The sequence below is a fragment of the Amblyraja radiata genome, chromosome 3, assembly GCF_010909765.2.
Source record: "Amblyraja radiata isolate CabotCenter1 chromosome 3, sAmbRad1.1.pri, whole genome shotgun sequence".
Classification (NCBI taxonomy): Eukaryota; Metazoa; Chordata; class Chondrichthyes; order Rajiformes; family Rajidae; genus Amblyraja; species Amblyraja radiata.
In genome coordinates this window covers 71,165,545-71,192,054 of record NC_045958.1, presented here as the reverse complement: position 1 = coordinate 71,192,054, position 26,510 = coordinate 71,165,545, and the positions used below count along the sequence as shown (strand labels likewise).

Sequence of the window (26,510 nt, the reverse complement as noted above, 5' to 3'; positions counted from 1 at the left end):
ATTCCTCAAGCCTGCTGCAAAATAAGTGTTTTGCATTAATCATATTCTTTGAACTCTCTTCGTTTATTATATAACACAATATTTTATCACTGTTGTGGATTTTTATACTTGCAGATTTTCAGGGCTCTTGGATGGCAATATTACAGCGGTCATATGTTACAAAATGCAGAGCAAAGATAGGGTCATTGTACAGAGGAAGCATGAGTGCCACTTCAGGATCTGATGTGTACAACTCGTATGTTTTGCTGGGGAATGGCTGCACTTTGTCTTTGTCTTCAATTAATGGCATTGCAAGATTGTTGCAGACCCAAAATTTATATACGTTCTTTCTCTAAGAGCTATGGTTAGTTTTAAACAAACCATTTACATAGTTTCCCTGATAGATTAATTAATTATAGAAGAGACTCGCTAGAATTTAGAAGATTGAGGGGGGATCTTATAGAAACTTACAAATTTCTTAAGGAGTTGGACAGGCTAGATGCAGGAAGATTCCCGATATTGGGGAAGTCCAGAACAAGGGGTCACAGTTTAAGGATAAGGGGGAAGTCTTTTAGGACCGAGATGAGAAAAACATTTTTCACACAGAGAGTGGTGAATCTCTGGAATTCTCTGCCACAGAAGGTAGTTGAGGCAAGTTCATTGGCTATATTTAAGAGGGAGTTAGATGTGGCCCTTGTGGCTAAAGGGATTAGGGGGTATGGAGAGAAGGCAGGTACATGATACTGAGTTGGATGATCAGCCATGATCATAATGAATGGCGGTGCAGACTCGAAGGGCCGAATGGCCTACTCCTGCACCTATTTTCTATGTTTACCCACAAACTAGTAGGATTCCAGATTTGATGTTTCACTTGATGTTAACTGACTTCATTTTAAAAATAGGATGTTTACAATAATACTGAAAAATACGCCATGCTTTGAAGTGTACAGACTTTTCTTGGCTGACCAATTTTCTGGGTTATTGGATGTTATTTCTGATAATACACTAAAGAGGGTGGAATTGTAGATAGTGAAGATGGTTGCCAAAAATTGCTGCAGGATCTTGATCAGTTGGCCAGGTAGGCAGCGGAATGGTTGATGGAATTTAATGTAGAGAAATGTAAGATGTTGCATTTTGCGAAGACCAACACTGGCAGGGCGTACACAGTGATTGGCAGGGCTCTGGGGCGTGTTGAAGAGGAGAGTGATCTAGGAGTGCAGGTACATAGTGCCTTGAAAGTGGTGTCACTGACAGATAGTATGGTCAAAAAGACATTTGGCATATTGGCCTTCATCAGTCAGAGTATTGGGTATAAAAGTTGTGAAGTCATATTACAGTTGTATAAGACATCGGTGAGGCCACATTTGGAATATTGTGTTCAGTATTGGTCACCATGTTCTAGGAAAGATGATATCAACCTGGAAAGAATGCAGAGAAGATCTACAACGATGTTGCCGGGACTCGACGAGTGCGCTATAGGGAGAGGTTGAGCCGGCTAGGATTTTATTCCTTCGAGCGCAGGAGGACGAGGGGTGATCTTATAGAGGTGTACAAGATCTTGAGAGGAATAGATAGGGTGAATGCACACAGTCTTTTGCCCAGAGTAGGGGAATCGAGTCAGTAGGCATAGGTTTAAGGTGAGGGGGGACAGATTTAATAGGAACCTAAGGGGTCATCTTTTTACTTAAAGGGTTGTGGGTGTATGGAACAAGCTGCCGGAGGAGGTAGTTGAGGCAGGTACGTTCGCAACGTTTAAGAAATACTTATACAGGTACATGAATAGGATAGGTTTAGAAGGATATGGGGCGAATACAGGCAGGTGGGACGTGTAGATGGGCATGTTGGTCGGCGTGGGCAAGTTGGGCCGAAGGTCCTGTTCCCACACTGTATTACTCCATAATACTGCTGACAACTATAATTCACTTTATTGAGATGTTACACTCTATTCTAATCAATTTTCTAGTGAACCCAGTAAATTTAAAGGAAGAAGTGGGTGGTGCATTGGTAAAGTTGTCACCTGACATCGCCAGAGAACTGAAGTTGATCCTGAATACAGCTGCTGTCTGTCTGGAGTTTGTACGTTCTCCCTGTGACTGCGTGGGTTTCCTCTGGATTCTCTGATTTCATTTCAAAGTTGTGCAATATGTAGGTTAATTGGCTTCTGTAAATTATCACTAGTGTGTAAGATTGAACTATTGTTTGAGTGATTATTGGTCGGTGCGGACGGTGGTCCGAATAGCCTGTTTCAACACTGTATAACTAAACTAAATTTAAAAACTAAGGGGAACTGGAGCCCGATGAGTGGAAAGGGGTAAAGGAAGCGTACAGTTTTGGTCTCCTAATCTGAGGAAAGACATTCTTGCCATAGAGGGAGTACAGATAAGGTTCACCAGACTGATTCCTGGGAAGGCAGGACTTTCATATGAAGAAAGACTGGATAGACTCGGCTTGTACTCGCTAGAATTTAGAAGATTGAAGGGGGATCTTTTAGAAACTTACAAAATTCTTAAGGGGTTGGACAGGCTAGATGCAGGAAGATTATTCCCGATGTTGGGGAAGTCCAGAAATAGGGGTCACAGTTTAAGGATAAGAGGGAAGTCTTTTAGGACCGAGATGAGAAAATCATTTTTTACACAGAGAGTGGTGAATCTGTGGAATTCTCTGCCACAGAAGGTAGTTGAGGCCAGTTCATTGGCTATATTTAAGAGGGAGTTAGATGTGGCCCTTGTGGCTAAAGGGATCAGGGGGTATGGAGAGAAGACAGAGAGAAGGCATACTGAGTTGGATGATCAGCCATGATCATATTGAATGGCGGTGCAGGCTCGAAGGGCCGGATGGCCTACTCCTGCGCCTATTTTCTATGTTTCTATGTTTCTATTATCGTGATTCAAATGCTGAACCATTGGGGTTTCTGAATGGTCGTTATTAAAATATTAGAGTTTTGCTGTATGAGGGTTCCATTGTCTCATATACTTTTTACTGAACAGTTCGGAAGTGCAATGGAATGGGTGCAAGGTTAGAATTGATCAAACTCTGGTAAAGTGATTTTGCCTCCTCCTCACAACTGATACTCATCACTTTGTTGGGACTTGATGTTGAGGCTGCAACCAGGTGAGATATTAGAAATAAATTATGGAATGAAAGGTTAGGTTCGGTAATGATAACTACCAGACTGTCCTAATAAGATCATGAGAAATGGTACATGATTGGGATACTTTGATTAAAAATGACATTGAGAAAGGACAGGACGTGAAATTTGATGAAAGAAGTTCAGTGCAGCTGAGATATGGGTCAGGTGGTGCAAAGATTATAAGAATGACTTGGAGGGATATTTTTTGAAGAAGGTGCTAGTTGTGTACCGATTGGGTCAAGTGTTTTTGCAGTACAGGTAAAACAATAAATGAAGGGTGGTGAGCCCTGTCAACTAACCTCAGTCAGGTGAACGACAACAAACAGAGACAGCAGCAGTGCCGCAGCTTGACGCCAACCCGGAGCTTGCGTCCTTTTTAGGGCCGGGGGTCGAACCGGATGGCATCACCCAGCTGCAGACTTCTGCTGCCTTAAACGCAAGAAGAAGGGTGAAAAGCATCAAAATCAGGGAAGAAAATAAATAAGTAACATTTATGAATGTAGACTTGTGTGACCCATTTTTTATTCAGACTGAACATGAATAATTGGAATTAATTGCAGGACTCAGAAAGGAAGATTTTGAAAAATGATGATTCGTTTCACCCTGGAGCTAAATACATAGAGAATGTATCAATGAGTGTCACTTTGCATATCTAAAACTTAGCAAGCATTTAATTTCAACTAAGGTTTTTTGATTACACATCCACATACAGGTGACCCCTGCATTATAGCGGGGACAGATATGACGGGGTATTTTCCTAGCAAACAGCCGTATTGTGATTTTCTGCAAATCGTGTCATCAATAAGAAGAAAATACACTTATATTGGCTTATTACTTTTCTTACACACTTTCTGCGAGAGTAAATTTTATTCCATATATCAAATTTTTGGGTGGTGATTAGTTAATTCTCTAAGGGCAAATTTCTCTAAAGGTTGCAATGCAGGGGTTACCTGCAGTTTAAAAAATATACACATCTGTTTAATTGCATCTATTTTGCTGCCATCTGCTGTATATAACTGCATCCTGCACCAACACTTTACCATTGATGTACTCTCAAATTGGCAAATAAAAAATACATCTGAGGAAGAAGGCAAAGCACAATATTTTTTTGTGGATGTTACAATGTTTGCGATGTGGAGGGTTATTTAAATTTAAAATATCATAATGCACACAATAAATGTATGCATAGTTCAGAATGTAGAGGAATTTGACCTTTGACCCACGATGTTTGTGCCGAACATGATGCCGATTTAAACTATTTAATCCCATCTGTCTTCACATTATCCATGTCCCTCCATTCCCTGCATATCCATTTATCCATCTAAAAGCCTCTTAAACACCACTGTCGTATCTGCTTCCACCACTGGCCTTGGCTGAATGTTACAGATACCTACCACTCTTGGCATTAAAAAAACTTGCCCTACCCTTGCCCTTTTGAACTTTCCCCCTCTGAACCTATAGCTATGCTCTCTTATATTTCACGTCCATCCTGGGGGGAAATTTCTGCGTACCCTATCTTTGCCTCTCAAAAGTTTGTAAACTCTGTTTAGGTGTCCTCCCAGACTGATAATCTGAAATGCTGCTCTGCTGCAGAATGAGGAATATCGTGAGTTTATCTGAAAAGACAAGAGAGGGAGACGCAGTGTTGCTATCTATATTCGAACCAAAAAGATAGAAGTGAGTTGCTGTTTAGAAAGTATCAAATGCCAGGAGTTAATTTGAAATTCAGAACTTCCGGATATAATCTCTGGATTATTTGCATGAGCCAAGTGTAAATTTGGTTAAGGAACAGAAGATTAGGGAGAAACTCAAGAGGCTGAAGCAGCTTCATTTCGTGAGATAAGTGGATTGTGCAGGATGGAAAAGTGCTATTGGATGAGGTACCATCTGAACCAGGATATATCAAGGCCGTAGCAAAATTAATAGATAGGGTGGTTGCACATCTTTTAAACTGGTAAATGAGATTTGAGAACTTGGGTTGTGGGGACAGAGGCTGGTGGGACAGGATAAAAGATGGCATTGGTATTAGCTTCTGAACGAATTAAGAATTTAAACAGCCAAAGATTGTTTTAGACACTGCAATTTATAATTACAGAGACTCTTAGACTTTGGAAGTTTACACTGGGTTCTGGGGAATATGGGAGGAATTGTAGTGGGAGAATAGCCAGACCTTCAAGATGAAGGCCGAAAACATTCCATTGGTAAAAGAGGATATAATGAGAAGAAACAGCAGAGTTCTCTCTCTTGAGTACGACATTAGGTTAAATATCAACTTCAGCATTGGGCAGCTTACGGAATTTGGGCAGTTTGGTGTGATGGATAAGAGCTCCTGATAAGAGCTGTGAAGCATAAATTAGACAAGCACGTACCAAAAGTAACATGGTTTTAATGGGAAGTTTAGCTTTCACGTGGATGAGATTAAGGAGTCAGCTTGCATATAAATTTCTGCAGTATTGTTTTCTGTAGCATGTGACAATATTAGGTCACGTGCTACAGAAATATATTAGGTCATATTAGATTTTGTATTGGATAATGTGCATTAACATAAAGTGCATGGCCATTATCTGATTAGCCATCATAATATGATTATGCAAACCATTGCTTGAAAACAAGGCATAACATTCTAGATACGAGTAAAGTTGATGCTTATGATGAATAGCAGGCTGCCTTGGGTACATTGGCCAATTTTTTCCTACAAGCAGAATCACAGATGAGCAGTGGAAGCTGCTTAGAAGTTAATTCCCGAGAGACAAGAACAGACAATACAATAGATGATATCCTTAACAAGCTTAACATTAACAGAGACTCACCAAAATTAATGTTAGTGAAATAACAAGAAAATAAGAAGTGGCAAATTCCCTGGACCAGATGGATTTCATTCCAGGATTTTAAAGGAAATGAATGATATAGCGGTTTTAACCTTAAACGTCCAAATCCTTCAGGTTAGAAAATTATGCCTACTCCATTTAAGAAAGGTGAGAAAGAGAGAAAATTAAAAAAATTGAAAAAACAACTACTATGATTTCTACCCAGCTGTTATCAGGCAACTGAATCATCCTACCACAACCAGAGAGCAGTGCTGAACTACTATCTATCTCTTTGGTGACCCTCGGACTAGCCTTGATCGGACTTTGCTGGCTTTACCTTGCACTAAAAATTATTACCTTATCATGTATCTATACACTGTAAATGGATTGATTGTAATCATGTAATGTCTTTCTGCTGACAGCTTAGCACTCAACAAAAGCCTTTTACTGTACCTCGGTACACGTGACAATAAACAAAACTAACTGCTTCAAAGTCCGAACTTTATTGAATTTTGATCGTTTGACAATTGAAATCTCTCAATGCAGCCCAGCAAGATTCAGCTAGAATTTTAATTGAAATGCAGTAGCTGCTGATTAGATATTTAAGGGCTTTGGAGAAACACTAACTATATATTATGAATGTATGTCAGAATAAATAGATAGCGTTTAATTGAATGTTTTCATTTTGTTCTGTATTTTTATTTTATGATTTGTGTGAAATATTTTCATCAAAATATTTTGGTAATTGTACAGGAATGACCGTGAGTTCCAGTAAGGATGGCTCAGGAATGATAGTGCGTAACATTATTCATGGCGGCTCCATTAGTCATGATGGCCGAATTGGGGTAGGTGACTGCATCTTAGCAATGAATGGGGAACCAACGACAGATCTTACCAATGCACAGTCCCGTGCATTACTACGAAGACATTCTTTAATTGGACCAGATATAATGTAAGTAACAGTTACGTGATTATTCATGCTTAAAGTAATAATGGCTGTAGGGGGGCATAAACATAATAAAGTAATAATGTCTGTTCTGGGGATAGATAAGATAAAGTGAAATGTTATTGCCTCTTGGAGAGAGATCAGGGTCAAAGAACTTTGTCAAAGCCAGTATGTGGTATGTCTAATTGCGCAAAAACCTTTGTCGTACATAATTTAAATAAATAAAATTTTAATAAACAATTTTTTTTTGTAATCCTACCCCTTTTCTCACTGTTATCACCATTCTTTTTCCCCTTGCTTTACGCCTCACCATGTCATTTAAGTCTTTCAAAATGTTAGTTCTGAGGCATAAAAATGGCAATCAAGATCCCTTCATGTTTTCAAGACCATTTGTAAAGCAAAATAGCAAAAAGCTGCACAAGTTTCAAATTTAGAATTAGATTTTGCTATAGAAATAGAAGAATGTAAAATCATTGTCAATTTGGATTGCCTGAAATTTGATGCCCTTAAATTTTCCCTTTTTTAAAATTTAGTTTAAACTGAAGATGCTTATCCAAGTCTCAGCGAATGCTGATACAAAATCTTTAATGAAAGTACATATTTATTCAACATGAAAAATATTAATTGCAATGGTTTTTGAAAGACTAAATTAAAATTAAAAAAATTGTAGGCAACTATTGTGCAGGGATATTGTCTGAAAAAATATATCAAATTAATGGTATAGAGTGTGTTGGAAGGAACTGCAGATGCTGGATTAAACTGAAGATAGACACAAAAAGCTAGAGTAAGTCAGCGGGATAGGCAGCATCTCTGGGGAGAAGGAATGGGTTTCTTCTCGGGTCAATACCCTTCTTCCGTCTCGACTGAAAATGTCACCCGAAAACCTTCTCTCCAGAGATGCTGCCTGTCACGCTGAGTTACTCCAGCTTTTTGTGTCCATTAATGGTATAGATTCACTTTTCTGTATCATCAACATCAGTTTCTGCTAATTCCAATATTATGGCTCTTTCCACTTTCTCTGTTTTTTAAATATAAATTCATGTCATGACATCGATTTGTAGGAAACCTTTGATCAAAGTAAATTTCAGACAATGCTTTCTAATTTTTTTAAAAACTTTAAAGTCAGCTTAATTTGCTTGGGTATATAGACCTTTGGCACACTTTATACAAATATGTAAACATATAAAAATAAATGCTCCGTAAGTACAGATTATTCACCAAGAAACTGTTTAAATCCATACAATGTTTATGAAGTTACCATTCAATTAATAAGTTCTTCAAGCCTTTTCCAAGTAAGTTCCTTGGAGTCATTGCAAACTAGTGGTCCATTGAAATTTCATTTCATAGAAACGTTGATATAGTTAATGAAGGTGAAATATTGAACCATGACAGACTACACTTTATTTTTGGCATAACAACATCTGAAGTTCGCTTCCCCATATAAGTTTTTTTTTGTTTTGCCTGGTCCTATGCTCCTTTCTATGGATTTTTTAATTTGTTTCTTAAGTAATCGTTTCCAGAGCAGATAGATGCCCCTTGCTAGAATGATCAACTTGCTTTGGGGTCACTATGACTTTTGTGGTGTTTTCACATTCTAGATCAAAGCACTAAAACATTGTAACAGTTTCTGCTTTGTGCTAAAACCTCAGATCCAAGGATAATTTTGTAAAATCGTTGTGCCTTTATAGTTATGTTCAACAACTATTTTATTTGGATAAATGGGAAGCAATTTTAGACTGTTGATCAAAGGAATTTTTGAGAGCTTGACCTGAAAGCATTGTAAAAGTGAATGTCTGAAATTCCTCCTGTTTAGTTAAAATGTTTGGAATGCAACCGCGTAATAAATTTTGATTTTGAATCTTTTCAATCTGCAAATTGTTTATTTAAATGTAGATTAATAATCCAAACATTGCAGTACAAAAGCTTTGATTCTTTTTTCGGTGCATATTCCATCAAGCGAGTGAATCATGAAAAACTGATCTATAAATACTCCATAAATGTTACTTCATTTAAAGAAAACTCAGTAACTTTGCCAGTTGATTGGTAATTAATCCATTGTTGAAATTAGTTCACTTCTTATTAATTTAATGTTGAATATTTTAAATAATTTACATAATTTTAATGGACACTATTTTTGTCACTCTAATGTCTGTGTATTAAATACACACATATATAAAATGTCATTGCAGAATACGTCTACATTTCACATTTCCAGTAATGAAGAGCTGCATATCTAGGATTCGGGATGAGTGTACTCATCTATTTTACATATAACCTCTACAGTAACTGAGCATTTTGCAAGGAGAGGAGAAACACATTTCTGATTCTTTGAAGAACATAAGAAAAAGATAATGATTTTTTCATCTAAGTATGTTATGGAACAAGGAACTAAAATAGGTAGAGTTAAAATGCAGATCAACCATGCATTTTTATTGAATGGTGGAACAGAGTTGACAGACTTAATGGCCTGCTGCTCTTACTTTGTTTCTATTCTAATGTGAAGGAACCCTCTTGCAAATGGGGCTATTGCTTTTACACATTGGAGAATCTCTAATCATTTAAATAAAAGACATAAAAGGGGAAAAATGCTGGACTAATTGGGTGGCTCTTTTGGAAAGTCAGCATAAATAACATGGGCAACAGGGAGACCCTCTGCAGTTTGATGCAACATACTAAGTGATAAAAATGACATTTTTGTATACATGCCATTCCATTATTTCCAGCGACGAATCACAAATGCAATATTTAATATAATACTTTCATGAAAATAGTAAAAGGTTTGTGACACTAGTGTAAAAGTTCCTACGTCATATGCTTTTCACATTCTAGATCTCCTTCTGCATCTGGTGATGATCAGTCCTCATTTTACGTGTGAGTATTAGAGTATTTTAAGTTGCTGTGAGCATGTGGATCATGAAAGTCAGTACAGCAATAAATTATATCTTTGTAATAAAGCCAGCATGCGTTAATCATTCACTTAAGAGCTTTATCCAGATACATATACTTTCAATCTTACAGATCTATCCAAATTATTTCACATTTGTAATGTCATTATTTGGTTTAAATTTGAAATCTTTTCACATTTCAGACATTTGCTTTGCAACAATTAAGGCTGAGGGACCCAACATTTACAATTGGCTGCAACTTGGCCTATATAGGAGGATCCATCAACAACCCACCACCCCCCCCCCCCCCCCATCATCATAATCATATTTTATTAGCCAAGTATGTTTTGTAACATTCGAGGAATTTCATTTACCATACAGTCATACCAATAAAAAGGAACAGAACATACAAAATACATTTTAACATAAACATCCACCACAGTGAGTCCTCCACATTCCTCACTGTGATGGAAGGCACAATCTCTTCTTTATATTCCCACGGTCGGGGGCCTCGACCCTTCCGTTGACAGGCCGACCTTGTCTCCCGTAGCCGGCGTTGTTTGGGCCCTCGCGTCGGGGCGATCAAGCTCCTGCATCGGGGGGGGGGGGAATCTCGGCTCCCCCGCGCCAGGCGATCTGACCCCGGTCGGGGCTGGTCGAAATCTTGTGCGTCATTTGGAGCTTCCCGACATCGGTCTCTACCCGAGACTGCGAGCTCCTCGATGGTGAAATCTGCAGGCCGCGGTTGGAGCGTCGATCCCAGGCAAGGGATTGCTCTGATGGTAAGTCCATGTCTCCGTGGTGGGGCTAAAAGTCAGTCCCGACCAAGGACCCAGTTCCATCACAGCGACCAGAGATACGATCCAGAAAACAATCGCATCTCCGGCTAGGTAACAGATTGAAAAAAAAGTTTCCCCCGACCCCCTCCCCCACCCCCCACATAAAACAAAGCAGAGAACATTAATACATACTTTTAAAACACACTAAAAATAACAAAATAAAGACGAAAAGACAGACCGACTGTTGGCGAGGCTGCTATCGTGCGCCGCCCCCTGGTGGTATACTGAAGAAGAGTCCTGACTTGAAACGTTGTCTGTCCATTCCCTCCACTGATACTGCATGACCTGCTGAGTTCCTCCAGGACTTTATTTTTTGAAAGGAGGGATTGCTGGAAAAAGTGAGTATTGTTCCTAATCTCCCTAAATAGCCCCTCTTCCAGAAGCAAGTTTATGATGCTCTGCCCCCACTCCCTCCCTCATTCTGCTCTTCCAAAAGAAAATATCTGATTTGGAAAATAAATCCAAATGAAAATAATTATTATGCTCTGTTCAAGAAACAGCCCGTAACATGAGCATACAAAGGTACGGTATTATTGAGGCTGAAAAGAAACCACTTGCATCGACCAGCTGTTTTCTATCTGCCACATAAGGTTGCAGGAACTCAGTCAGAGTGTCTCCAGAATGGGGTCCAACCGCATTCCTTCATGCATTTTGTAAAGCCAAAACCATCTCATGTACAAAACCTCAAAATCTCGTGATAATGGTCTGAAGGCAATGCGTTGATTTGAGGTCTCAAATATTCAGACACTTTAATATTCTTCTCTCAAGTCTCATATTTACGCAACCTGATTTCTTCGGAGGATGGAACGCTCAAGAGAGATTTGATAGAAATATATAAAATGATGAGAGCTCTGATCATAGTTGTTCATGAGAGACAATAGACAATAGGTGCAGGAGTAGGCCATTCGGCCCTTCGAGCCAGCACCGCCATTCAATTTGATCATGGCTGATCATCCCCAATCAGTACCCCGTTCCTGCCTTCTCCCCATATCCCCTGACTCAGCTATCTTTAAGAGCCCTATCTAGCTCTCTCTTGATAGTATCCAGAGAACCGGCCTCCACCTCCCTCTGAGGCAGAGAATTCCACAGACTCACAACTCTCTGTGAGAAAAAGTGTTTCCTCGTCTCTGTTCTAAATGGCTTACCCCTTATTCTTAAACTGTGGCCCCTGGTTCTGGACTCCCCCAACATCGGAAACATGTTTCCTGCCTCTAGCGTGTCCAAACCCTTAATAACCTTATATGTTTCAATAAGATGCCCTCTCATCCTTCTAAACTCCAGAGTGTACAAGCCCAGCCGCTCCATTCTCTCAGCATATGACAGTCCTGCCATCCCGGGAATTAACCTTGTAAACTCACGCTGCACTCCCTCAATAGCAAGAATGTCCTTCCTCAAATTAGGGAACCAAAACTGCAAACAATATTACAGGTGTGGTCTCACTAGGACTCTGTACAACTGCAAAACGACCTCTTTGCTCCTTTACTCGACTCCTCGTGTTATAAAGGCCAACATGCCATTCGCTTTCTTCACTGCCTGCTGTACCTGCATGCTTATTTTCATAGACTGATGAACAAGGACCCCCCAGATCCCGTTGTACTTCCCCTTTTCCCAACTTGACGCCATTTAGATAGTAATCTGCCATCCTGATTTGATACCAAAGTGGATAACATCACATTTATCCACATTAAACTTCATCTGCCATGCATCTGCCCACTCCCCCAACCTGTCCAAGTTACCACGCATTCTCATAGCATCCTCCTCACAGTTTACACTGTCACCCAGAATTTGTGTCATCTGCAAATTTGCTAATGTTACTTTGAATCCCTTCATCCAAATCATTGATGTATATTCCAGCACCGAGCCTTGCGGTACCCCACTAGTCACTGCCTGCTATTCTGAAAGGGACCCGTTAATCCCCACTCTTTGTTTCCTGTCTGCTTAGCACTCGACCCCCAATACCATGTGCCCTAATTTTGGCCACTTATCTCCTATGTGGGACCTTATCAAATGCTTTCTGAAAGTCCAGGTACACTACATCCACTGACTCTCCCTTGTCCATTTTCCTAGTTACATCCTCAAAAAATTCCAGAAGATTAGTCAAGCATGATTTCCCCTTCGTAAATCCATGCTGACTCGGACGGATCCTGTTAATGCTATCCAAATGTGCGGCTATTTCATCTTTTATAATTGACTCCAGCATCTTCCCCACTACCGATGTCAGGCTAACTGGCCTATAATTCCCTGTTTTCTCTCTCCCGCCTTTCTTAAAAAGTGGGATAACATTAGCTACCCTCCAATCCACAGGAACTGATCCTGATTCTATAGAACATTGGAAATTTATCACCAATGTATCCACGATTTTTAGAGCCACTTCCTTAAGTACCCAAGGATGCAGACCATCAGGCCCTGGGGATTTATCAGCCTTCAGTCCCATCAGTCTTCCCAACACCATTTAATAATAATAATAATAATAAATACTTTATTGATCCCCTCAGGGAAATTCAGATGTCCAGAAGCTCCCAGCCAACAAACCCACAGATTCAAAACGAACGCAGACAGAAAATACATAGAATACAATGTGGACACTACCTGAGAGCAATAAATACTTAAAAAGACCAATAATTAACAGTTAAAAATTAATAATTGCAAAATGCATCCCCCTACAGCCTAGCGGTCCGAATTATAAAATCTAATGGCTGCAGGGGTGAAGGATCTCCTGAACCGCTCCGTTCTACAGGGCAGAATTTCTTGCCTAATGTGGATTTCATTCAGTTCCTCCGTCACCCCAGATCCTCTGGCCACTACTATATCAGGAAGATTGTTTGTGTCCTCCTTAGTGAAGACAGATACAAAGTACCTGTTCAACCCAGCTGCCATTTCCTTGTTCCCCATAATCAATTTACCTTTTTTGGTCTTCAAGGGTCCAACTTTGGTCTTAACTAATTGTTTCCTCTTCACATACCTAAAGAAGCTTTTACTATCCTCCTTTATATTCTTGGCTAGCTTACCTTCGTACCTCATCTTTTCTCCCCGTCTTTTTAGTTATCTTCTGTTGCTCTTTAAACATTACCTAATCCTCTTGCTTCCCGCTCATCTTTGCTACGTTGTACTTCTTCTCTTTTATTTTTATACTGTCCCTGACGTCCCTTGTCAGCCACGGTCGCCCCTTACTCCCCTTGGAATATTTCTTCCTCCTAGGAATGAACTGATCCAGCACCTTCTGTATTATTCCTAGAAATACCTGCCATTGTTGTTCCACTGTCATCCCTGCTTGGGTATCTTTCCAGTCCCCTTTATTCAACTGTAGCACTGACAACTCCGATCTACCCTTCTCCCTCTCAAATTGTAGATTAAACCTGACCATATTATGGTCACTACCTCCTAATGGCCCCTTAACCTCAAGTTCCTTTATCAAATCCAGTTCATTACATAACACTAAATCCAGAATTGCCTTCTCCCTGGTTGGCTCCAATACAAGCTGCTCTAAGAATCCATCACAAAGGCACTCTACAAAGTCCCTTTCTTGGGGTCCAGTACCAACCTGATTTTCCCAGTCTATCTGCATGTTAAAATCTCCCATAACAACCACAGCATTACCTTTGCTACATGCCAATTTTAACTCCAGATTCAACTTGCACCCTATGTCCAGGCTACTGTTTAGGGGCCTGTAGATTAGTCCCATTGGGGTATTTTTACCCTTACAGTTCCTTAGTTCTATCCATGCTGACTCCACATTTCCTGTTTCAATGTCACCCCTCGTAAGGGACTGAATTTCATTCCTCACCAACAGAGCTACCCCACCCCCTTTGCCCACCTGTCTGTCTTTTCGATAGGAGGTATACCCTTGAATATTCAGTTCCCAGCCCTGGCCCTCTTGCATCCATGTCTCTGTAATTCCCACAACATTATACTTGCCAATTTCTAACTGAGGCTCAAGCTCGTCCACTTTATTTCTGATACTTCGCGCATTCATATACAACACTTTGACCTCCGTATTCACGTCCCCACCCTCGCACCGCTCGCAATTGGCCCTGACCGTACTCTTTTATATCTTCTCGAACTTTCCTTCCCATTAATTCGAGAATCTTTTGTAATTTTTCCTGTATTCACTTCCCCTTCAACTCCATCTTTATACTCCCAATTTGTCAATCCCTCCCCCCCCACTATTTAGTTTAAACCCACACGTGTAGCCCTAGCAAACTTGCCTGCCAGAATGTCAGTCCCCCTCCAGTTAAGGTGTAACCCGTCCCTTTTGTACAGGTCACCCCTATCCCAGAAGAGATCCCAGTGGTCTATAAATCTAAATCCCTGCTCCACGCACCAGCCCCTCAGCCACACATTCTGATCCCCTATCGCCCTGTTCCTGTCCTCACTAGCATGAGTTACTGGAAGCAATCCAGAGATAACCACCCGAGAAGTCCTGCCTTTCAGTCTTCTTCCCAACTCTCTGAACTCATGTTGGAGAACCTCCTTCCTCTTCTTCCCGATGTCGTTTGTGCCGACATGCACAACTACTGCTGGCTGTTTACCTTCTCTCTGTTCTGAATTCGGCTCGTGACATCCTGAACCCTGGCACCAGGGAGGCACAGACCATCCTCGTGTCTCGTCTGCCGCCACAGAATCTCCTGTCTGCTCCTCGGACAATGGAATCACAATGGAGACTGATCTCTCTGATGGAAAAGTAATGGCACAGTAAAATAAGAGAAGAAAATTAAGAGTGGCCTGGAGAAACATGTTTTTCTTAACCCGTCGTATGTTGGAATCTGGAATGTATTGACTGCATACATGAACAGACAGAGTACATGCAGGTAGATGAGATTAGATTAAATTGGCATTATGGTCAAAATGCCTGCCTCCTGTTTTGTAACCCTTCTGTGATTGTTAGAAACATATGTTTGCAATTATTGCTTTAGATTCTGTAATTATTATTGAATCAAGAAAATATATTTTTGGTTAGAGTCATAAGCTTGCCATACAAAAAACAAAAAAGGACAGAAATGCACTTCGTATGTACCAAATAGTCGCACCATTAACCCGATAAATAAATTGGAGATCTAGCAATATATAAAGTGTACATCTTTAATAATTAAGCTGCTGGAATATTATGGAACATGGACTCTAACATCATGGGCTATTATTGGTTAAGTTCTATGCGTTACAAAGTACCTACTATTGCACGCTTCTGTTCATCCCCATTCCAGAGTTCATAGAAATACTATTTTCTTTTCCCTAATTCATTTTAGCACTTATGCCCTTGTATACCCATTATAATCAACTGATATTTACACCCCGTGTCATTTACATGCCCTAAATTCACAGCAAATATTCTAATTCATTGTTATTTTCAATTTCAATTTGATGCTACTGCTCTGAGAATTAAATACTCCTCAGCATTACTGTGGCAGTAATAGACGATAGTTGCTATATAATACCATTCTGTCCTTCGAGCCAGCACCGCCATTCAATGTGATCATGGATGATCATCTCCAATCAGTACCCCGTTCCTGCCTTTTCCGCATATCCCCTGACTCCGCTATCTTTAAGAGCCCTATCTAGCTCTCGCTTGAAAGTATCCGGAGAACTGGGCTCCACCGCCCTCTGAGGCACACAGTGTTTAATTTACCTGTGAATAACGCAGCATCGGAAAATAATTTTAATTAGGGGCTGAATTGAATGATTTGTCAGAGGAAATCAAGAGTTATGCTGATTTTAGTTGAATTTAGAGATTTAGAGATACAGCATGACACAGGTCCTTCAGCCCACCGAGTCGACGCCAACCATCGATCACTCGTTCACACAACTTCAATGTTATCCCATCATCACTTCCACTCCCTACACACTGGAAGTAATTTACAGAGGCCAATTAACATACAAAGCCACACGTTTTTGGGATGCGAGAGGAAACTCTCATGGTCACAGAGAACGTGCAAACTACACACAGACAGTAACCGAAGTCAGGATTGAACCTGGTTGGGAGTTACTGGTCATTAGATTCAGAACTTCCTCACTGTGTAGAGTCTGGGATCAGAGCCAATTCTAGGCAGTTGAATTGGGGGTAGGACAGAAGAGGTCAGAGATTTGATTAGGACCGTGCATCCTTAGTTCTGGGCCTTTGGGGGAAAAAAAGGTGGTGGGGAGGGGATTATCCAAACCTGGAGTCTATTGGTAGTAGGCATCACTGTAAGTTGAAGATTGATGAATGGTTGAGAGCAGCGCAGATAGCTTTTGAAATGTTGATCAAATATGTTGGTTCTGAGAATAACCAACAGTGATGGATCCTTGCAACATTGTACCCTAATTTATCTGGCAAAGGATGATTTGTGACGAACTACCAGAGTGAACCCAGAAATAGTTGCAACTGTTGGGGTTTACTAAATGTTTTGTCTGAGATTCTGTGTATTTATCTCTATATTTGCAAATGTATATTGCCAATAAAAAAAGTAGCATTATCTTCACAGGTTATAACGATTGAAGTGTATCTGGATAAATTTCAAATTTTATTTAGTATTCTTGAAACTAATCATATTTTCATTGTTACCTATTTATCGATCAAGGTTATAAACTAGTTCTGCCTTGTATTTCTAATTTGTACCTGGACCGTAGTCGGGATAGAACCCAGGTCTCTGGCATTGTAAGGCAGTAACTTTACCACTGTGAGACTGTTCTGCCCCTTAGGCTGAATGAGTTACAGAATGTGTCACCTGACTTGTGGGTGGGGAGGAGAGAGTGGATGAACATTTTAATGACCCGGATTTTACGACACCTGCAATTCTGCGCATGAGGACTGTCTTGGACTTCAAGGCATGCCTATCAGTTTTTCCACTGTGTTTTGTTTCTGTGGAGTCCACCAGCATGCTATAATGAGGAGAGGGGAGGGATGGGGGTGAAGGCAATGCACTTGTTTATGAGAGACCAAAGTAAGTTTTATTTTTAGTGAATGTTTTAATTGTTTCCGTTTTTAAAAACTATTTCAAGTTTTAATTTTTGACTTCCGGTGGCGCCATGCTGGACTAGCAGTCGCAACTTTTAGCTCCGCTGCTGTAAAATCGCGGTTTTTTGCGTTAAAATCGGGTCTGAAGGTCGGGCCAATTCAAAAACTCACCGGAGCCCCGGGACGTCGCGCTGATGACGTCATCAGTAAGCGCTGTGATTTAAAACGGAGGATAAAGGATTTTAAATGAAAAAACCGTCTTCAGCTCAGAGCCCTCAGAGAATAATCTCAAAACTGCTGAAAACACAGAAAACTGAAGAACAGACCTCTGAAGTGGATTCTGGAATGGCTACAAGGGCCAAGACTGAGATGGCTACTAAGGAGAAAAATGAAATGGAGGAGATAAATAACTCGGTAAGAGAACTGAGAAAGGATATTGAGGCTGGAAACTCAAAAATGATGGAAAATATTAATGTTAAATTGATGGAAAATATGTCGAACATCAATGCTGGTAATCAAAAAGTTATTGACTGCATTGGCATTATACAAAAACGAATTGAGGATGTGCATGAAGAGCTAATGGGGAGAATTAATAAAGGGGAAGAAGAATCTAAGAAGAAGTTTGAGGCTGTGCATGTAATTGTTTCTTCACGTGTAACTGAAATAAAAGACATGGAAGCAATTGTTGATTAAATGGCTGAAGATATGCAGGGAATGAAGCTAGAACTAGACAGCCTCAAGAGTCAACTGGCGAAAGTCTCAGATAAATGTCTTGGTCTCGAAGCTCGCTCACGACGCCAAAATTTACGAATACTGGGAGTAACAGAAGGGGCAGAGGGGAACAACGCCCGTGAGTTCACTGCCAACTTAATCAAACATGTACTCAATTTACCTGTGGAACCGGAAATTGAAGTGGCACATCGAATACCTAGATTTAAGCCAAGATCACAAGCAGATCCAGCCCACCCACGACAGATCATAGTCAAACTTCGGGACATTTCAGCACTTGAAGAGCTGATGAAAAAAATCAAATATGGAGTGAAGATGACCTTTGGAAACGACTCTATCAAACTCCTCCGGGATTATCCCTATGAGATCGTGCAAAAGAGAAGAAAGTTCGCACAGACAAGACAGATTCTCTATGGAGTTAAAGATGTCAGATGTGGCGTTTTTTATCCGGCCAGAATGCGCATTACTTTCAAGGGAAAAGAGAAAACTTTCACTAATTCGGACGCATCTTATAAATATGCCCAAGAGATTGTGGCAGAAACAGAAGATTAATCAAGGCAGCGGGCCGATATGGCCAATTTCTTTCCTTTTATTACTTCACAGAGAACACCTGAAGATAAGGGAAGAAACACCATTCTCTAAAAGTTTAAAATGGAAGAGCATTTCCACGTGCGCTGGTCTAGACACCTTATCTCCTTTGGACGCTTTGGAATTCAACTCAAGGACATTCTTTGTTCAAAATGAAGGAAAGACTGATAAGCAACGCAGAGATGAACAGCAGAGCCGAATGTGGAAAACACCACAAGGACAAATGGCGGTTTAAGATCTTAAAACAGCTTTACAAAATATAGAGAATTAATAATAATTAACAATACTAATAGAAATAGAAATGGAAACTAACCTGAACTATATAATGGGCAAAATGTAATAATCTGCTAATAAGACTGACTAGCTCGTATATAGAGATAACAAATTTTAGAATTAAAGTAGATAATACTGAAAGGTTAAGTGTTATGTAGTTCGTGTGGAGAAGGGAGGAGACTCAGGCACCTGGCATAATTCCAGGAGCCTGTTTCTGGTTAACCCTTACAGCTAACAGCTTACTATTATCAAAGGTACAGGTGCACAACCTTTTATCCGAAAGCCTTGGGACCAGACACTTCTCGGATTTCGGAATTTTTCGGATTTCCGAATGGAAGATTTTTAGCGTAGATTAGGTAGGTAGCGCGGGCGGCTTGAAAAGTCTGGAGCGGCTGCCTCCTCCCCGGAGACCGGGGAATCATTGTAAATCATTGCTTAAATGTTAGTCAGTTGGTTTGGAGGGATTTTATGGGGGGGGGGGTGAAGGGGGAAACTTTAATTCTTAGTCCCCTACCTGGTCGGAGAGGCGGGGAGCGGGCAATGCCTTACCGGGTCGCCGTGCAGTAAGCTCCGGAGCGCTGTGGCCGCCGACTCCCAACATCGCGGAGCTGGGGGCTGCGGGCGTCCGGCCGCGGGCGGCGCCGTTTGTAGCTCCATCCCCGGCAACTCTACCACTGCTGCGCGGCGCTCCAAATCCAGTGCCGCCCGCGGCCAGACGTCCGCAGCCCCAGCTCCGCAATGTTGGGAATCGGCAGCGTCGCAGCACTGGGATACCAGTGGGGGAGCGGGCAATGCCTTACCGGGTCGCCGTGCGGTAAGCTCCGGAGCGCTGTGGCCGCCGACACACAACATCGCGGAGTTGGGGCGGCGGGCGTCCGGCCGCGGGCCGCGCTGGATTTGGAGCGCCGCGCAGCCAGGGGTAGAGTTGCCGGGGTCGGAGCTACAACCGGCGCCGCCCGCAGCCCCGGCTCCGCGATGTTGGGAGTCGGCGGCCACTGCGCTCCGGAGCTTACTGCACGGCGACCCGGTAAGGCATTGCCCGCTCCCCGCCTCTCGGACCAGGTAGGGGACTAAGAATTAAAGTTTCCCCCTTCACCCCCCCCCCCCCTTCACATAAAAGCCCTCCAAACTAACTGGCTAACATTTAAGCAATGGTTTACAGATGTTTAAGTGTCTCCCCGGTCTCCGGGGAGGAGGCAGCCGCTACAGTAGTACAGACCTGGGTTGACCGTGGGTCATTTCGGGTCAAGTTTGGCGCCAAACGCGAGCTTTGGTGTGCAGACGACATCCTGGAAAAAATGTCCGGTTTTCGGAGCTTTTCGGTTTCCGGAACTCCGGATAAAAGGTTGTGCACCTGTATAACTAATTATAAATAATTAGTAGATGAAAGTGTTAGATAAATAAATTTCACATTAGCTGAACACAGATCTGATAAGTCTGAATATAAATTGGCCATATATAGTGTAATTGGGTGAAATATAATTGATTTTGAAATGGTACCGCCCTCCTAGGTTTAGAGTAATAAAAGGAGCGGAGCTAATTGTACAACACCAACTTCGGAAGTCGAATAGATGTCGAATCCCACAGACGCGTGGGACACGCACTACAGTGTCGAATACTTCAGACACTGTAATTTTACTTGTTCAAATTTTTTTTTTTATCACAATATGTCACTACTATGTGGTTTTTTTTCAAGGAAAATCGCAAAAGGGATCTACCAAGGAAGTTAATAATATAAATGCCCCCCAAATATCCAGAGTCCTGAGGTATGGATGCACCGTAATAAATAAGGGTATTAAAATCAGAGAAAATGCAAGATGATAAACAAAAGAAAATGGGAGGAATCACACTGTGTAGCTGGAATATAAGGGGTATTAATGAACCAATTAAAAGGGGCAAAATACTAGCTCAGTTGAAATCATATAACATGGACATTACTTTTCTACAAGAAACGCACCTTAAACATCAAGATCAGATGAGATTGAGGGCGAATTGGATAGGCCAAACATTTCACTCCTCATATACTTCGAAATCCAGAGGCACCGCAATTATTATTCGCAAAGGAATACCATTCAAATCAAACAACATTATATCAGATAAGGAAGGGAGATATCTTATAGTTACAGGAGAGATCCATGCTACGCCAATCACTTTGGTAAACTTATATGAGCCCAATTTTGATAATCCGCAATTTTTTAATAAAATCCTGAATACAATCGCAGAATTTAACTACCAAAATGTTATAATTGGAGGAGACTTCAACTGTGTTTTAGATCCGTACTTAGATAAATCGATGCAAAAACAAAGAGGTAATATGAAATCTAAAACTAGTGAACTCTTAAATACATATATAAAAAATACAAATATAGCAGACGTCTGGAGGATCGCGAATCCGACTGGAAGGGAATACTCGTTTTATTCAATGGTACATAAAACATACTCGCGTATAGACTACTTCCTAGTGGATACAAAACTAATCCCTTATACTATGAACCCTAAATATCACACCAATACGATTTCAGATCACTCCCCGCTAACTTTCGTTTTAAAATTAGAAGGAATGTCTACGAACAAATCGTTCTGGAGGTTTAACTCGCAAATTCTGAAAGACCCACAAGGGAGTATATATCTAAAAAAACAGATGGACCTATTTTTGGAGACAAACGATACACCAGATATATCGCCCACTTTATTATGGGAATCCTTCAAAGCATTTATTAGAGGAGTCATTACCTCGTATCAAGCTTTACAAAACAAAAAGAATAAGAATGAACAAAGACAATTAGAAGAACAAATCAGACAATTAGATATAGATAATGCTTAAGACCCAACTATGGATAAACATAATAAAATTTTAATACTGAAATTTAAGCTAAATAAATTATTATCAGAGAAGATTATAAGATTATTCCAAATTACAAAACAAGAACATTTCGAATTTGGGGATAAACCCCATAAACATTTGGCACGCCAACTGAAAAAACAGGAAAAAGATCATGCAATTTTAAAGATTAAATCAGATAGAGGGGAATTATTAACACTACCTAATGATATCAATAAAAGATTTGCTCAATTTTACAATAATTTATACACATCGAAAACGCTAATAGACAATAATAAAGTTTCAGAATTTTTGGACGACTGTAACCTTCCAAAACTAGAACTGAAGGAACAAGAGGAACTGGGAGCACAAATTACATCTAAGGAAATAGAAGACACAATAAACACACTTAAGAATGGAAAAACACCAGGACCAAACGGATTCAGTAATTAATTATATAAATGTTTTGACGACATAGTTACAACCCGTCTACAGAAAATGTATACATACGCTTTTAAAGAACAAATCTTACCTGAAACACTAGCAGAATCAACGATCACATTAATACTTAAAAAAGATAAAGATATAGAAGAACCAGGCTCATATAGAGCTATTGCTATGTTAAATACGGATCAAAAAATATTAGCGAAAACACTAGCTAGAAGACTAAGTCAATATGTTAGTAAATTAATAAATGAGGATCAAACGGGATTTATACCTAAGAGACATTCATTTAATAACCTGAGACGTCTGTTTACCATAATGCACTCTCACAAACCTCAAGAACATGAGTTATCTATCATTTCATTGGACGCAGAAAAAGCGTTTGATCAAGTAGTATGGGATTATATGATTAAAGTATTGCAAAAATTTCAAATGGGAGAGAACTTCATCGCATGGATAAAATTATTATATAACAAACCCACGGCTAGAATATTAACTAATAATATACTATCTACGAAATTCCAATTAACAAGGGGCAATAGACAAGGATGTTCATTATCACCGCTATTATTCGCTCTGGTAATTGAACCTTTAGCTGAAAAAATTTGAACACACCCGGATATTTACGGTTATAATACAAAATATTCAAATAACAAAATATCCTTATACGCAGATGATGTATTACTGTATATCACAAAACCCCAAATCAGTATACCAAACATATTAAATCTAATTGAGGACTTTGGATCTTTCTCAGGATACAGAATAAACTTGAACAAAAATGAAATTATGTCAATAAAACCGAAAGACTCAACACATCTCTTGAAATTCCCCTTTAAAATAGCCACAGAAAAATTTAAATATTTAGGAATTGAAATCACTAGAAATTATCACGCTATGTTTAATGCCAATTATAGCCCCTTACTTAAGAAACTAAATAATCTAATCAAATTCTGGAAAACGCTCCCGATGTCTTTAATAGGTCGAATAAATGCTATAAAAATGATCTTTTTATCACAAATCCTATATTTATTTCAATCAATTCCAATATATCTTCCAAAATTTTTTTTCAAAAAACTAGACTCAGACATTACAAATTTTATATGGGATTACAAATCCCACAGAATACAAAGAGCACACCTTAGTAAACCAAAAGAGATGGGTGGTCTAGCGCTCCCTAACTTTATGTACTATAATTGGGCAGTAAATATTAAAAATATGATTCACCTGCTGGACAACTCTGCCCAGCAGGTGGACTGGATTGTAATGGAGAGAGAGGACTGCTCTCCGTGTAATACAGGAGCGACTCTCCTCTCACCAATTAATCTAAATAACAAAAATTATTTAAAAAATCCAATGATACATAGCACAATTAGAACTTGGAAACAAATAAAACAGAATCTAAAATTAAGAAATCTATCTCTTTTAATGCCAATAGTCAATAACCCGTTGTTTAAACCCTCAATTATAGATAAATCATTTACACAATGGGAAAGAATGGGAATCAAAACGCTCGGAGACTTGTATGAATTAGGAAAATTATTATCATTTCAACAATTACAACTGAAATATAATTTGAAAAATAATCAATATTTTAAATAACTTCAAATTTGTGACTATCTGAAAAAATACACAAAAGACTCTCATAACATGCCCCCAGACTTATTGGATGAAGCCATGAAGACAAAGGCTGAATCAGCAAATCTAATATCAAATCTAATACAACATTATTTTAAATATAGAAATACCTACAACCGATGGTATTAGAAGAGACTGGGAACAAGAACTAGCTATAAAAATTTCAAAAGAGAGCTGGGATAAACACTTACTATATGTGCATAAATGCTCGATCAACGTACGACATAGTCTAATTCAATATAAAACATTACATAGACTATATTATTCAAAAACTAAAATAAATAAACTTTTCCCCAATGACTCACCCATTTGTGATAAATGTCAGTCACAAGAAGCTAACATAGCGCACTCTTTTGTTTTCTGTATAAAAATTCTGGAACAAAATATTTGAAATCTTCACAAAATTATTTAAAATAAAACTTGTACCAAAAGCAGAATGGATCATTTTTGGAATATCGGAAGGTAACCCCAAATTAAATGTGTTTCAAAAGAACTTACTTAATTACGGGCTAATAATGGGAAAAAAACTTATACTCAAATTTTGGGAAAATGCTCCAATACCAACAATAAAAATGTGGATTTCAAACATGTTCGAAACACTACACTTGGAAGAGATGAGACTCCTCCTAGCAGGCAAAGCAGACCACTTCCAAAAGACGTGGTCTGCATTTACGGAACTATTACAAGCATAAGGTGCAATAGTGATTTAAAATATAAATGGTACCACGATCTGGTAACGGGGGGTATAAAATAAATTAAAAAAAATAAAAAATACGGTTGGTATATCCTTTTTTGCGGAGTTTTGTGTTACAATAGAGCGATTGTTTTTCCTTTTTTTTCTTTTCTTTCTAGGGTCTTATTTCCTTTCTTTGCTTCCTTCTCTAATTTCTTCCCCAAGGGGCTTTCTTCTCCCAACACTTTCCTGCACCTCTACGATTCTTGCTCACTTTCCTTACTTCTTTTATTTCTACCTTTTTTAAAGCTCGAAAAACGAAGTGGTACAACAAAATGTAATAAGATATATGTGATGTGTATTACTGTAATTTGCTGTACTTCTAATAAAAATAAAATTAAAAAAAAACAAAAAACTTTGACTTTAGGTTTTTAGGTTTCTGTATGTTCTTGGGTATTTTTGCATGTTAGAACCGTTCAGAAAAAAATTGATTTTAGACAACTTAGTGCTAGCTATGCTAGGTGGACTTAGAATAGAGACAGGTGTGACCGAGTTGGTTGTTGAAGATTTCCAGTAATATTGTGGGCAGGGGTTATTCTGTATCGTCCACATAATGGAGAGCTCTATACCCAGGAACATCCAGCATGTTGCCTTGGGACATCCACTCAGGTAAGTGTGATTTTGTTGTAGGTCAGCAGTAGATGGGCAAAATTGTTGATTCCTAGCTATTGTTTTGAACTTTTGCACCTGTGAACGGGTGAGTTCAGGTGGTTGATGGTTATTTTCATACTCTTCTAAAATATGCTGCATAAAAGGTCATGAAAAGAATTGTGCCTGAAAAAGAATATTTGTGTTTTGTTACATAACTTCATTACAAGGTTTACCCTTATAATTTGAGCAAATCACTTGTGGCTACGACAAAATTGACGTAAAAAGGGTATGAGAGTTTTCTGATTGTTTTTATAATAAAAACAATCTGTTCAAAATATGGTATAGTAATGTTTGCTTTTACCGACTTCATAAGCCTTCTACATATTCTTCGTGAGCCAAGGCATCTATCTGCATGTTATTGCTGTAAACCTGTACGTATAAATTAAATGCCATCTCAACTGCAATTTTTTAATTTGTAAATTCAAAACATCTTTAAATCCTTTTAACTCAGTAAAGGAACTCTTCCAACCGCTGGCCAAAGATCTGAACTAGTTTGGAGTTCAAAATAAGTTTAAAAAATTAAGACTCAAAGAGCTCTTAGTTGTTTGTCTTCATGCGTGAAACAAGGACAGTAAAATAATGGATTCCTTCATATTGTTTTTGTTTTTTTACGTTCTCTTGATCTCATTTGTTGTAGTGTTACATATGTGCCTGCAGAAAATCTGGTCAAATATAGGACCATGATGAGTCAACAACTTGATGAAATTACTGCAATTGATAGTTTATCTCTTCCGCCTGTCAGGTAATATTCAGTTAATCTTTTAGTCTTTTGGCGTAGTTTAATTTTAAACGTATATATTTTGATATTTTTAGTAGTACTCTAATGATGAATCAGTACTGTAATTTTTAATATTCATTTTACTATATACAGAAATAATTTTAGTTTGCAGTAAGAATTGTTATTATTACTATTACATGTGTTCATTCGGGATTTAATTGATGTTTAGAGGAGGCTGAAATTGATTAGTACAAGTTTGTTTTAGTTTGCAGTTCAGAAATGGGCAGTCATTCAGTCATCTTGTCCCTTGTCCATTTGTATAATCCATCTTCTTATAATAGACAGGTTTGCTATTATGTCAAGCAAATACAAAATCCTTATTCCTTCATTTGTGCCTC

The 26,510-nt window shown here is 39.3% G+C and overlaps 1 protein-coding gene across 12 annotated transcripts in view; it reads left to right on the top strand.

Annotated features, from left to right (window-relative positions):
* Window positions 1-26,510, top strand: part of mpdz (multiple PDZ domain crumbs cell polarity complex component) — a 171,451-nt gene that overhangs the window by 70,059 nt on the left and 74,882 nt on the right. For 11 of the 12 annotated variants that reach the window (XM_033018014.1, XM_033018012.1, XM_033018007.1 and 8 more), the window contains 3 exons: window positions 6,670-6,868; window positions 9,692-9,733; window positions 26,032-26,136. In XM_033018014.1, coding sequence (XP_032873905.1) covers window positions 6,670-6,868; window positions 9,692-9,733; window positions 26,032-26,136 — 346 coding nt within the window. The remainder of the gene's footprint in view (window positions 1-6,669; window positions 6,869-9,691; window positions 9,734-26,031; window positions 26,137-26,510) is intronic. The other variant, XM_033018009.1, reaches the window with a different exon arrangement.